The sequence below is a fragment of the Syngnathus acus genome, chromosome 24 (assembly GCF_901709675.1).
Source record: "Syngnathus acus chromosome 24, fSynAcu1.2, whole genome shotgun sequence".
Classification (NCBI taxonomy): domain Eukaryota; kingdom Metazoa; phylum Chordata; class Actinopteri; order Syngnathiformes; family Syngnathidae; genus Syngnathus; species Syngnathus acus.
In genome coordinates, this window is record NC_051108.1 from 3564453 (window position 1) to 3578621 (window position 14169).

At 46.0% G+C, this 14169-nt stretch overlaps 3 protein-coding genes across 6 annotated transcripts; 2 read left to right on the forward strand and 1 right to left on the reverse strand.

Annotated features, from left to right (window-relative positions):
* Window positions 1-11: 11 nt before the first annotated feature.
* Window positions 12-3699, reverse strand: pcmt (protein-L-isoaspartate (D-aspartate) O-methyltransferase). 3 transcript variants are annotated; one of them, XR_005096570.1, is made up of 8 exons: window positions 3380-3699; window positions 2129-2233; window positions 2022-2053; window positions 1799-1903; window positions 1603-1723; window positions 1451-1536; window positions 1142-1375; window positions 12-726 (listed from the first exon to the last, which is right to left on the reverse strand). XR_005096570.1 is itself a non-coding variant. In XM_037244084.1 (8 exons), the coding sequence occupies exons 1-8, from the start codon at window positions 3555-3557 to the stop codon at window positions 714-716; spliced, it is 810 nt and encodes a 269-aa protein (XP_037099979.1). In that variant the 5' UTR covers window positions 3558-3699; the 3' UTR covers window positions 12-713. The 3 variants fall into 3 exon arrangements, 2 of the variants coding, with proteins under 2 accessions (XP_037099979.1, XP_037099980.1); XM_037244084.1 differs by having other exon boundaries at window positions 1206-1375; XM_037244085.1 differs by lacking the exon at window positions 3380-3699 and adding an exon at window positions 3069-3200 and having other exon boundaries at window positions 1206-1375.
* Window positions 3700-3746: 47 nt separating this feature from the next.
* Window positions 3747-5998, forward strand: nup43 (nucleoporin 43). Its single transcript, XM_037244083.1, has 8 exons — window positions 3747-4009; window positions 4274-4396; window positions 4474-4551; window positions 4678-4840; window positions 4914-5049; window positions 5126-5277; window positions 5345-5458; window positions 5608-5998. The coding sequence occupies exons 1-8, from the start codon at window positions 3809-3811 to the stop codon at window positions 5835-5837; spliced, it is 1197 nt and encodes a 398-aa protein (XP_037099978.1). The 5' UTR covers window positions 3747-3808; the 3' UTR covers window positions 5838-5998.
* Window positions 5999-6413: 415 nt separating this feature from the next.
* lats1 (large tumor suppressor kinase 1) lies at window positions 6414-12598 on the forward strand. 2 transcript variants are annotated; one of them, XM_037244817.1, is made up of 8 exons: window positions 6414-6579; window positions 6965-7462; window positions 7821-7938; window positions 8036-9441; window positions 10037-10619; window positions 10739-10921; window positions 10988-11094; window positions 11168-12598. In XM_037244817.1, the coding sequence occupies exons 2-8, from the start codon at window positions 7124-7126 to the stop codon at window positions 11663-11665; spliced, it is 3234 nt and encodes a 1077-aa protein (XP_037100712.1). In that variant the 5' UTR covers window positions 6414-6579; window positions 6965-7123; the 3' UTR covers window positions 11666-12598. The 2 variants fall into 2 exon arrangements, with proteins under 2 accessions (XP_037100712.1, XP_037100713.1); XM_037244818.1 differs by lacking the exons at window positions 10739-10921; window positions 10988-11094; window positions 11168-12598 and adding an exon at window positions 9605-9616 and having other exon boundaries at window positions 10037-10162.
* The last annotated feature ends 1571 nt before the right edge of the window (window positions 12599-14169 follow it).

The following is a 14169-nucleotide window of genomic DNA, read 5'->3' on the forward strand; positions in this document are numbered from 1 at the left end:
CAAAGCCAAACCACAAGCTAACTTTATTGTCATATGCCATTCCAGAAATCATGACAATCATCACTCAGTTCACTCCAAATAAAATGTGCTTAAAGTTTTTCCCTCAAGACATTCATTTATGACAGCTTGTTTTGGCAAAGCAGTGACTGTGAAAAAATCACCAGAGGGGCTTGCATTTGATGTTTCTTGGAAGCGCATCTTTGCCATGCACGTGTTGGTGTTAATGATCCGTTTTCTTTGGATGGAAACTATTGCCGGTATTGTACCCCGACTGCATCGCTAGGCTGTAGTATAAGATGGTCTTGAGTGCTGCAATTATTTGGGGCTCATCAGCTAATACTGCAATCAGTGTCTGTGTGGGAGGGGGAGGTTGGTTGACAAGCTCATCTATTAGCAGAGGAATTGAAACTGCAGTGATGTGGATCACCTAATAGGCTCAGGCTTTAAAGTCCAACATTCTTCTTTTGACGCAGAAATACTATAGCTGACTGCATTCAAAATAAGGAAACCACAACAGAAAATATTATTCAGGTACAGCTTAAAGCGTTTTTTTTTCCCCCTCCCTCTTCATCGATACTCTTTAGTCCATCACGCTTAGTGAATAAACTTAAATAAGTCGTTTTATTATGCTTTTGGAATTTACCCCCCCGCAAGTCCGTTTTTTTCGGTCCAGGTTCGATATTACAAAGGTGGCGTATGGACTGTCTTCCTGTTCAGAGTTCATCCCTGCAGGAAACACAAGTTGTGGATGTTAGACAAGGTGAAAAAGGCAAAATAACGCTTTGAAAATGAGCTCTAAATTTGAAAATGTACATACAATCCAACTGGTCAGTGTTGTCTACATCTCACAGAGCAGAAGATCAAATAAAAGATAGTTGGCACGTTCCAAATGATTATTGCTGGGGGGGGGGGGTCATGCTCACTAAGCCCAAAGACAAGCCTTCACAGTGTTTTTTTCAAGTTTTGTTAGTCTTGCGGGTATGATTTACCCACCGATGTGTGAGTTTTTAAAAACAAAAAAAGAAAGAGAGCGGAAACGTGCAGCTACTTGGCATGGTATGGAAGAAGCAAAATATGTCAGCAAGCAGCAAAATGCAGCCTCTTGTGATCCCTTGCCTGCTCCAAGCCATGCCCATTTCACCTTTTCCGCTGTGAGAAGGAGAGGATGGAAGGGAGGGAGGGGAGAAGAAGGGAGTCACTTCCACCTGGACCACTGCTTGTCTTTGTCCGTTAAAGGCACATAGATCACCCCCATCAGGGGCTTCATTTTGGTGCTGCCATCCTCCATCTTGTCGTATTGCTCTAACATCTGGTTCCCCCCTGCCGGGCCTACGGGCAGAATGAGACGGCCGCCGGGCTTCAACTGGTCCAGGAGCTGTGAAAGGAATAGAAAGATTTGTTCTGGACCTTGGAGGTTCTACGAGACTCAAGATTTCCAACTCTGACATACAGCTTGGGGGACCGTTGCTGCTGCTGCTCCAACATGGATGGCGTCATAAGGCGCCTCTTCTGTGTAGCCCAATCGTCCGTCTCCGACTGAAAAACACAGACGGGACAATTTATAGACGCATCGTCTTCATTTGACGTTCATAAGCACGCAACTTTTTAGCGTTACTCTTCCCGACGTGATCAAACTGGGGTCGTCTTTCTTCACATTGGTAACAGCGTCGTCAACCAGCTCTTTAATGTGGTCGATGCCGACAACTTTCCCTTCAGGGCCTACCTGTGAAGGGCAAAATAGGATGTGTGGCACAATTTACAAGCCGACGTTGCATTTTATGCGTCACGTGTGGCTCACCATTCGTGCAAAGCAAACAGAAAGGATTCCGCTGCCGGAGCCCACGTCCAGGGCTTTGGCACCCTCGTGCAGCTGCTCTTGTAAAAGCTCCAGGGCATACGCGTGCTGAGTGGGCACATAGAGACACAATCGAGTGAGCTTGTCTCAAGTGGAATCGAAAGGGCTTGTCACCAAGATAGCTGAGGTCAAAGGTCTTATTAAGATTGACTGGGTGAACTCATACCATATGCGGGGCGCTGATGGTTGCTTGGAAGCCTTTTAGGTTAAAAGAGAAGCATGTATTTGGTTAGTATATTTATTGGAGTGATTCCGATACTCCAGTAGACATACCTATTGACTGCGGCGAGTCCATGTAAGGGTTACATCGAGAGTAATGTGCCCGGTCTGTCCCCAGCATGACTTCATAGACCTTGTCGGACTTGATGATGCCATTTTCTAAAGATGCAAAATGGAACAAATACACGACATCGCATAAAAGCAGTTAAATAGCATGCCGGTGAGTAATGGTAAAGACAATAGGATTTATTACGTCAATTAAATTTACTTGATGGATAGATGGAAGAAATGCTATATACTAATATGGACATATTCACAGCAGAAACTGTTCAGCCACCTAACGTTTCCCAGGTATACAGTAATCCCTCGTTTATCGCAGATAATTGGTTCCAAAAACCACCCACGATAAGTGAAATCCGCAAAGTACGGTCACCAACAAGAAGTACTGGGCAGGCTAACGACTTAGCGGAAATATGCTAATTCGCGATCGTGCTAACACGCGAAAACGGACTTCTTAAGGAATATAAACGAACATTTGGAGCAACACTACATTGTCCTAAAGGTTGCACACATATTTCCTCAATTTAGAAGTTTTATTTTGACTTTTAAATGTTTTTTTTTTAATTTGGAAAAAAATCCGCGATGTAGTGAAGCCGCGATAAACGAAACGCGAAGTCGAGAAGGATCACCTTAATTTAATGCGTTGCCATATATAAGGTCCATTCAGCTCTTGTATTGGATGTCAGTCGACAGGGTTTGAGCAACCAAATTTGATGCGAAAGTATCCATCCTCATTAGTAATAAATCTGATGTTTCTAATTAAATGCGTCTTGGCTGGATAGAGGTTGGAAAGTAGGGTACAAAACTCAAAACGATTTGGCCTCATTGCAATACAGACATCCAGTGCAGGTTTTCAGCTGTCAGTGTCATTCAGGCAGGAAGTCAAGTGGATGTCACTTTGATAGCATCAGTGAATGTGGGCAGAGTGCCTTGCCTGCAACCGTTGCCTCTCCTCCAGCGTCCCCAAATGACGCACATAAAGCTAACGAGCTCATTGAAACAAACGCTTAAAAGAATGACCTTGAATAGCCATTTTTTGCGTCCTCTACCACGCAGGCGTGCGCCATGCAAAACGACAGGAGCGTGGTTTGTTAGAAAGGGGTGGAGAAACGTAACAACATGCCACTTAGCATAGCAACCAGCTAGCCCCCCACTTGTGAACTAAAGCTCCAAAATTAAAGCGGCTCCAGGCAACATTCGCGTTTGCCACAACTAGCTACTGCTGTCCCAAGCATGCAAACTTACTGCGCAGGTTGTTGACGAGTTCTGCGTGGCTAGCTCCTCCAGATTTCCACGCCATTATTAGGCAGACTTTGCGGGCTAAGTAGACAGCAGCCGTCAGTGCCGCGCCTGCGCCAAGTGTTTTGCCGAGGAAGGTGGCAACCTCCAAAGCAGACGGAGCAGCCGATACGTCACCAGACATTCACGGTGAAGCTACAGCGGGGCAGCTCGTCTTTCACGCAATATGCTGCAGAGTAGTGTCATTTCATGAGAAATAAATATTGAAATATATCCCTCTTCTGCGAGGTTATTTCCACGTCGCTCACTCGTTGGATTGAGATTTACAGATGTAGTGGCGACTATGACCGCTAGGGAGAGTGCTTGTTTGCCTGGAATGAAGTTTGTCCTAATGGAAGTCCCGTAGCGTAATGTTCATTGAAGCGGTTGAGGCTAATGTGTTTGACGTTGAAAGCTAAAGCTAACTACAGTAAACGTGCATTTTGCAAAATAAGAAAACCTAACTACTCTGCTCTAATGGAAAGTAGTAATGCAAAATACGTCTCTCAGAAAATTAGTAAAGTCAGATGGCGACCTGTATCACGTTCGTCTCTTCAGCAACCCGAAATCTTTGCGACTGGCTCTTGGGATAACGAGGTTAGTCGCTTATTTATAACAACATGAGTGATTTTTTTTTTTATGTCGTGGTGTTGAACCACGAATTAGATGCGTTTTGTGAGTGTCAGAGCTGTGTGATGGTCTCGTGTTGATTTCGTACAATCGTCACTCAGCTCATGTGTTGAAAATGCAATCAGAAATTGAGTTAGTGTTCAACCTCTGGTCAAAAGAAATATGGATCTACTCCAATTGTGTCACATTATATCCTTTCTTGATTTTAAAACGAAACTTCTGTCTTTATAGGACAACACAGTTTCTATTTGGTCTATTGGAAATCATGGATTTTCTTCTATGGAAGAGGGAGTCGACGTAGACCCAAAGCTACTGTGTGAACATAAGCATGAGGGAGATGTTCTTGATCTTCAAGTAAGTTGCTCATTTACTTTGTCTTTATAAGCCACTATCTATTCTGTCTTAATGTAACATGACACAATTTTCTCCAGTTTCTAGACCAAGACAGATTCATCACAGCATCATCAACCGGAGGAGTTACCATATTCTGCTACAACCATAACAATCAGGTACAAATATTATTGGTGGAAGTATAATTCAAGTACAGATTTTGCATCATATGGCCATGGAAGGTAGAGAGTAAACTCTAAGGTCAAACTGTCTTCAGATTTTAATTTTTTTTGTTTTGCCCACAGGCACTATCCGTCTTACGCCAGTGGGCAGAAGCACATCATTACCCTTGCGACAATGCCCCATGTACTAGTGTGGTGTGCAGCAGCCCCGAGATTGTTTCTGTAGGTGAAGACGGCAGGATTATTGTCTACAGAGCTGACCAGGAAGCAATCAGTCGTATCATAGGTTAGCTCGAGAATCCGGTACCTGCTCTGCGCGCATCATTTCAATACTGAACATTCTTTTGTACATTTTATAGAGAATGCAGATAGCAGCACAATTCATGCTGTGACTTACTTGAGAACAACTGAGATCCTGACGGTCAATTCCATCGGCCAACTCAAGTTGTGGGATTTCAGGCAACAGAGCAACTCCCCATCGCAGATATTTTCCATGTAAGATTCCACAAATCAGTAGCATCAGTTTATCATAACAGGAGGATATGAATATAGCATTGTGATTTGATTTCAGGTCAGGAGATCTAGTCCCCCTGCACTGTGTGGACACACATCCAAACCAGCAGCACATTGTGGCCACGGGAGGCCAGAATGGAATGCTCTATGTTTGGGATGTCAGGCAAAGCAACACGCCTTTGTCACTCATGGAGGCGCACTCAGCTGAAAGTAGGATTTTTTGTTATTAATACTTGTGGCACTTTTCATTTCAAATTTATTCATATTTTGTCTGCAGTGTGGGAAGTCCATTTCCATCCAATGAACCCTGATCATCTGTTCACGTGCTCAGAGGACGGATCACTGCTTCACTGGGAGACATCAGCTTCAGACATGCCAACCTTCTTGCAAGGCAAGTCTGATAAACAGTGGACAGTGTTTCATTCTTTCTCGGCCGTAAAACGTCTGCCATGTCAGCCCGACTCATGTTGTCATATAATCAACCTCGGAAAACTAGTTTTACAACTATACTAAGTGGCATTTTTAATTGTTTTTTCCCAGGTGCTAGAAACAACAGCATGGTGTCCCGCAGTGCGATGGCTCCCGCTGGAGGCAACCAGTCCCTCATTGACGCATGGCTCAGCGGAGACTCAAGTAAAGGGCGTCTGGAGACAACTCACATGCTGCCCAGCCAAACGCTGTCCGTAAACAGTTTGGATATACTTGGACAGTGTCTCGTGTGCGGGACTGATGGAGAGGCTATTTTTGTAAACAGACAGGTCCCAGTTTAGAGGCTTTGCAAATCATACAATGTTGATGTTGAATCACAATGCATATTCATTTGTAAAATTCCGTGATGCTTCCTGAAGTCTTTGTTAATCATTCCCAGCTGAATATTTTACCTATTTTTGTATAAATGCCAATTCAATAAATTTTGAACTAAATAAATCAACTTTTGTGATTTTATGACATTTTTACTTTTGACATTTCAGATTTTTTTATTTTTACTTAAAAAGAATTGACACTTCCCAAGTCATTTTATTTATACAAGTGTATTTATTTACAAAGTGATGATAAACACTGCCGATATTACGAAAACAACCAGCATCCGGGTACTTTGTGAAAAGCTCTTGTTCAATACTTGTCACTTATACATCCTGCCAGACCTTCAAAATAAAAATGTTGCTTAACAAACGGACTAAGCAAGTCCCCCCAAATTTAATTGCTTGTTTCAAAACTACTGAATAATTGTATAATCCAAACAATGTTTGGCTGGATCACATGCTGAATTGCTGGATCAGTTTTCATTTCCCCTATCCCTTTTAATTTTACAATAAGCGGAAGTGTTCTGTAATTACTTCGTGCAACTTGTTCCCTGTACTTGTCATTCAGCTATCTCAGGAATTCAACAGCAAACGCTATCAGCTAGTTCGCCACAATAAGGACATTTTGTTCAAACCTTCTTACTAGTTGACGATACCAAATCGATCAACAATAAAACTTTATCTGGGAAAGGCGCCGTTACTTACACTGGTGAGTTGTCAAGCGCGGCCGGCTAAGCGATTTGATGCAATTTATGCTGTTGCGAGCTAACATGCTAAGTACTCCGCAAGCTGTTGTTGCATTAGCTGAGCAGCAACACACATAGGCCGCGATGCTTGGGCTACTGTTTTCTTACTTAATTGAGTCCTTTTGCATCTTTTGTTGTATTTTGTGATCGACGGAGGATTCACTATGAATTGCGCATTTGTTGATTACGCTTACCTTGTATTACCAATGACGCCAAAACAGATTTTATGATCCACATTGTGGATGCTTGAGTCGAATTTTTATTGATATAATGTTATTGCCCATTTAATTAACGGTGTTTATGTGTTCTCTGCGTCCCCTTTGTCCAACCTGTTGGACCACTTGACAGATGCTCTGAATGCCTCATCACGGACGGTGCACTCATGTCAGCGTTATGCAAATGTGAGCTCGGTCTTTAACAAGACCCCCACCCCGCCCCCTTAGAACTTTGGCTGCATTGGTGTCAGCTCCTCTTCAGCTCCCTCGTCGTCTTCGTACATGCTCTTACATGAAGAGAGGAGAGAAACCAGAGGGCTACAGGCAGATGCGACCCAAAACATTCCCTGCCAGCAACTACAGTGGCAACAGCCAACATATGCTGCAAGAAATCCGGAATAGCTTGCGAAACCTGTCGAAGCCCTCCGACCCACCCAAAGTGGACTTTAGCGGTAAAATGCTTCCAGAGGACCTAAGGCAACAGGGGCGCTCGTTCAACCCCAAGAACCCGCACCATAAGGCCTTGAGGGAGATCCGTGAGTCCCTGATGCCTTTTGCCAATGAGACCAGCACTTCAGCAGAGCTCAACAAACACATGGCGATGGAGCCTCCATTTGCTGGCTTTGAAGAGGTAGGAGGTGTTCAGTCAATGCAGAAAGATTTTCACATTCTGCACGTGCCGCGGTGATTCATGATCACAAGCTGCATCTTGTTTTTTGGAATAGCTATTTGAAGTATGTTCAGAATGCCAAGTGGAATGACAAGTATGAATCAAGTGTTATCAGTTCTATCTTCCTTTTGATGAAATCCATAAAGTAGCATTGAGTAGCGGAAGCAAGGAAATGAATGCTGAAATGTGAAATAGTCAAAATCAGATTGAACAGTTTGATCAAATTCATAGTTTATGTCCTAATACCATCAGGTATTTTATTTTTTAGTAAGCTTATGTGTTATCATATTGACCAATTTATTTTCCTATGCTTGTGCAGACCCCTGGTCACAGTGTGGTGACAGCAGCTGACTACTTGGCAAAGGTGACCTACCAGGACTCAATGAGGGAACAGATGGTTTCCACCAACCCAAACACCGCATGCCTGAAAGCCCCAGGTGGGTGAACGTTTCAACCCACCCTACCCTGCCCATTTTGTAAATGCTTTATGTAAAGAATCCATAGAAATAATAATTCTTCGTGTGCTGTCCACAGGCGCTCCTCACATTCAGCAGTCACTACTGAGGAGGCCGAGCTGGAAAGGCTCGAAAGAATCCCTCGCTCCTCGCCATGCCATGATGTACCGCTCAGACAGTCCCGGCCCCCCTCCTGCCTTCCCGCAGGGACACCCCGGTAGCAGCCAGAGAGTCAATCCTCCCCTGCCGCCTCAGGTGCGCAGCGTCACGCCTCCTCCCAACCGCGGGCCGATGCCTTCGGCGTCTTCCTGGGACAGCAACCCGTCGACCAAGCGCTACTCCGGCAACATGGATTATCTAGTGCCTCGCATCTCCCCGGTGCCTCAGGGGGCCTGGGCTGACGGCTATCCGACCGCATCGCCTCAGAACCAGCGTGGGATCAGCCCAGTGCCTATGGGCCACCAGCCCATCATCATGCAAAGCTCGGGGGGAAATAAGTTTACCTTCCCGTCAGGTTGGTCTCAGAATGGCTCAGGTCAGGCAGACTACATGGCAGGAGGCAGCAGGCAACCGCCTCCCCCCTACCCGCTCAACCAGAGCAGCCGGCAGAGTCCCACTGACCAGCAGATGCAGGCCGGTGGGCCCGCTTCTTCGCCGTCGTACGTCAACGGCGGGAACCTCCCTCAATCCCTGATGGTTCCCAATCGGAACAGCCACAACCTTGATATGTACAACATGGGGCCTCCCCATTCCTGGTCTCAAAGCCTCCTCGCCCCCAACCAGCCGTCTTCGTCGGGCAGTAGCGGCAACCAGGATCTGTCGCCGTCATGGCAGCACAACATGCTAGCGCGCTCCAATTCCTTCAACAGCAGAGCAGCCCATCCGGCCAGCTCGCAGCCGTCCGCCACCACCGTCACCGCCATCACGCAAGCTCCCATCCTGCAGCCCGTCAAAAGCATGCGGGTCCAGAAACCCGAACTGCACACGGCCGTCGCCCCCACGCACCCGCCGTGGATGCAGCAAGCAGCTCCCGCCGCCCCCGCTTACCCGGAGCCCTCGGTCCCCGTTCCTCAGATCGCCGTCGTAGCGGAGGTGCCCAGCTACCAGGGCCCCCCTCCGCCTTACCCCAAGCACCTCCTCCAACAGCAAGCTGCACCGTCACCCCCGGCGTACGACCAAGGGGCAGGGAAGCACGGCACCAGCAGAGAGGAGCCGGCCGAAGACGAGAGCGCTTTGGGGGAGAAAGCAGCCGAAAGTTCCGAGAGCAACGCGGTGACAGAAAAGGAGAAGAAGCAGATCACCACGTCGCCCGTCCCCGTGCGTCGCAACAAGAAGGACGAGGAGCGCAGGGGGGAGTCGGGTCGTGTGGCTTTGTACTCCCCGCAGGCCTTTAAGTTCTTTATGGAGCAGCATGTGGAGAACATCCTGAAGAACCATCAGCAGCGTATCCGGAGGAGGAAGCAGCTGGAGAGTGAGATGCAGAGGGTGAGAAATTGAACACAACCAATTTGTTACAAATAAATCATCTTTTTCCTGCTGCTATTCAACACTTTCCAGCCTTTTGACTTCCTTTGTGGTCTTTTTCACGCTCTGCTGTTTTCCCTCGGCCCTTCTTCCTCTCCCTTTCTCTTCGTGCTGTCACTAACAGCTGAGCTGAGAGGTAAAAGTATCGGATTGGGATGTTCTCAAACACACACGCCTCTCACGGAGGCATGTTTGTTTCGCATGCCCCTTCATGTCTTCCTTTTTTTTATTCATCTCAACTGCATTTTTGTATTGAAATGCAGTGAGCCTGTGTTAATCCCGGGAATATGTTTTTTGGAATTATAATTCCTCAGTGCCTCCACTTTTACTCTGCGGCATGTACATTTGTCCAAATATGGCAACAAGTATGCACTAAGCTGTTTGTGCACGCCTGGTTAAAATTTACTTTAAAAGTGACTCATAACATTGAAACGCCAATCTAATGCGTGTAGTTTGTCTGCATTTTTTTTTTTTTTACCTTTCTAACCAGTACTGCATGTGTGTTCCCGTGTGATTATTCTGGCCACTTGCTGATTCGCGACTCTTGGCTACTTAGGTGGGCTTGTCGTCGGACGCCCAGGAGCAGATGCGTATGATGCTCTGCCAGAAGGAATCAAACTACATTCGGCTCAAGCGGGCCAAGATGGACAAGTGCATGTTCAAACGAATCAAGACCCTGGGCATCGGGGCCTTCGGCGAGGTATGCTTGGCTAGGAAAGAGGACACGGGAGCGCTGTACGCCATGAAGACCCTTCGCAAGAAGGACGTGCTGCTCAGGAACCAGGTGGCCCACGTGAAGGCCGAGAGGGACATCCTGGCCGAGGCCGACAACGAGTGGGTGGTGCGTCTCTACTATTCTTTCCAGGACCGGGACAACCTGTACTTTGTCATGGAGTACATCCCCGGCGGGGACATGATGAGCCTTCTCATCCGGCTCGGCATCTTCAAGGAGGAGCTGGCTCAGTTCTATATCGCCGAGCTCACCTGCGCCGTGGAGAGCGTCCACAAAATGGGCTTCATCCACCGCGACATTAAGCCGGACAACATTCTCATCGACCGAGACGGACACATAAAGCTCACCGACTTTGGCCTGTGCACTGGATTCCGCTGGACTCATGACTCCAAGTATTACCAGAGTGGTTAGTATCAGAGCTTAGTAGGATTTTTTTCTTCCTTGAGTTGTTCATGTTAATGGTGGAAACTGCAACAAAAGCATGATGTCAAAGTAGAACAACATATTGTGTCATTTGTATTGCAGGAGACCATGTCAGGCAGGACAGCATGGACTTCAGTAAGGAATGGGAGGACCCGGCCAACTGCCGCTGCACGGACCGCCTGAAGCCTCTCGAGCGGAGAAAAGCCCGACAGCACCAGCGCTGCTTGGCTCACTCGCTAGTGGGGACGCCCAACTACATTGCACCTGAAGTCCTGCTCAGAACAGGTACTTGGGTTGGCTTGACTTGGTCTTCAGGACTGTTTGATGGAGAATGTCTGTCTTGTCGCGTAGGATACACCCAGCTGTGTGATTGGTGGAGCGTGGGCGTCATTTTGTACGAGATGGTCGTCGGGCAGCCTCCCTTTTTAGCGACCACGCCTCTGGAGACGCAGCTAAAGGTATGTGGACCAAAAACGGACAGATGTTCCTAATGTTCCTTAGTTTAATGCGGTATCGCTGCCGTCCACCCAGGTGATTAGCTGGAAGAGTACCCTCCACATCCCCCCGCCTGCCAAACTCAGTCCGGAGGCGTCGGACCTCATCGTGAAGCTGTGCCGCAGCCCCGAGGATCGCCTCGGCAGGAACGGCGCCGACGAAATCAAAGCCCACCCTTTCTTCAAGACCATCGACTTCTCCAACGACTTGCGGGAGCAAGCGGCGCCCTACGTCCCCACCATCGCCCACTCCACGGACACGTCCAACTTTGACCCCGTGGACCCCGAGAAGCTGTGGAGCGGCGACAGCGATGGCGAGGATGACCTCGGCGACACGGGCTGCTGGTTCCGCAACGGCAAGCACCCCGAGCACGCCTTCTACGAATTCACCTTCCGCCGCTTCTTTGACGACAACGGCCACCCGTACAGCTGCCCCAAGCCCATTGCGTACGAGGGCCTCAACGAGGACGAGGCGGATTCCGAGGGACCCGAGCCCGAGGTGCCAGCTCAGGTCAGAGATCTCGTCTACGTGTAGCAATCTGGAGATTTGCTTTCTGACTGGTACCGTGGTAGGACAGTGTGCGTGTAATAGGAACTGCTCACGTTTTTTTTTTTTTTAGAGTAGTCTTAATTCGGAAGATGAGCAAAAGCTTTTTAAAATGGATTCATACTGGTCATCCAGTTGAGTCAGTCATCAGCTAGTTGCTGTACACGCATATGACCTAATTTGGCATAAACTTCCCTCAAGCTCTTCTTTTTCATTGACTTCTCAACTGCTTAATTTATTGACAAAATCCCAACTGACACGGTTCACTTTTAGCGTGGGTACTTTGATTAAATCTTTATTAATTTATATTTTGACTGGCTGTCGCTACCGGGACCTTAGCGACGTACGTGACTGGTGGATGATTAAAGTATTGATTGCTACATTTATTCACTGCGGTGCCTTTTTCTTTCCCCCCACCAAATATAGTTAATTCTCAGACTGGCATTAAATGTGTATGTAGAAGTAGACCATTGATTGAACTACAGTAGCTTTTTGTTTTATTTTTCTAATTTATACCCATATTTATAAATGAAGTTGTACACAGTTGATGTAAATATTTCTTTACCCTGTCACTTATTTTTTGTCCCCCTAAGGGCAGGCCCTCTTCAATGTCCACTACTGCTGGCTTTTACTTATTAGTATTGATAATTCTACTTTATTCTCATCTCATCCAAAGCACTAAATACAAGCGTTTAGTCATTAGACACGTAGAAAACACTTTTTTTTTTTAACTCTGAATGTAGTTTTTTTTTTCTCGACTTAATGGAGACCATTGGCCTTCTGCACTGGTTTTGTGTAGTCACACAAGATTGATAATTGTATATTTGTGTGTATACACTGTTGCTCTTGAGAGGTTACATGTATGGGAAGAGGGTGATCAATAAAGAATGTTGAGAATGAAACTTAACACATGCAAAAACAGTATTGTATGATGAGTGGTGTGTCAAAAACTGAAAGCCAGACTTTTACAGCAGGGGTCCCCAACCACCGAGCCGCGGACCGGTCCGTGGGTCACTTGGTACCGGACCGCCAAGCCGTACAGGATTTTTTTTTTTTTTTTTAAATCGACGATCAATTAATTCAGGTCAAGACGCCAGTCGAGGCCGCAAAGCTAGCAAAAATGAGTAAAAATGTATTTTGAAAACTATAATTGTCTCGGTCACGTGACATGTCACGTCAGTCGAGCCCGCGAAGCTATCAAAAATGAGCAAGAAACAGAGATGTTTGGAAGGCTTCTTCGGAAAGGGAAAAAAGCCCAATGAAGAAACGGAAGAAGAGGCTACGACTTCTAAGATAAGGAAAGCTGCATTTAAAAGAAAATTTCTGGAGTTCTACTTAAAATATGGATTTATCGCCACCGGTGATTGACGCGCTAAGCCCACTCAGGCTAGCTAACGACAGGCTAGCTAACGAGGCAATCAAGGTGCCTCGTTAGCAAAACTGCTACGGCACATGGAGACCAAGCATCCTGCATTAAAAGACAAACCTGAACCACTTCGGGTGTCATTGTCTACGATTACGCCTCGATGGGACCGGCTCGTTCCTGAGAAACAAGCTCAGCGCTCCCACTAATTCAACGTAATGGTGAGTTATATTTATGTCGTTTATACTTGGTTTTAATGCCAGTCGTATCATTTTATTTCATCGTATTTAGATATCTATTAAAATGTATTTATGTAAATTTATTATTTATATAAAGGCCGGTCCGCGAAAATATTTGACACGTAACCCACAGCTGTCAAAATCAAGGTCCGGGGGCCAGATACGGCCCGCCACATCATTTTATGTGGCCCGCGAAGACAAATTGTGCATCAAATTCGTGTGTCATCACTAGAATTGCAAATTGTCTTCACTTTTAACCCTTTATTTCTTAAAAATATTTGACCAGTTTTTACTCATCTGATTTGAAAATGTTATTTGTCAGTTTGTTTTGTAGCTTTTACTGTATATAATATGAGGTGCTCATACATTTATTTGGGTTGACAGTCATAATGGCCCTCCGAAAGAAGCTATGACTACGATGTGGCCAGCGAAAAAAATTAGTTTGACACCCCTGACGTAACCGGTCCATGGCGCTAAAAAGGTTGGGGACCACTGCTTTACAGATATTAAAGGCCACAAGATGGCAGTCGCCTTTCCTGTTCTTTGCATTGTATGTCTGTCAGGCTTCTTCAAAGGGAGAGTCATTTTGTTTTATTAAACAGCGGTTAATTTCTTTTTATACCCGCATGACAGTTGAACGCTAATTGAAACACTTGTTCGGTTGAAAAAGTCAGTGACAGGCTTGAAAGAAATTAATCAACAATAACTATTACTGAATTATTGCTGTTAGAATATTTTTGTCCAATTAGAATAATTTAGAAAGCAATCGTGAAAAGGATTGTAGAGATATGTTAATCTGCAGTATGTAAGTACACGTCATGTTTGACTGGTATTTATGTTTGCAAGGTCCAATTAGACATGAGACTAACACGACACTAAAGACAAACAAG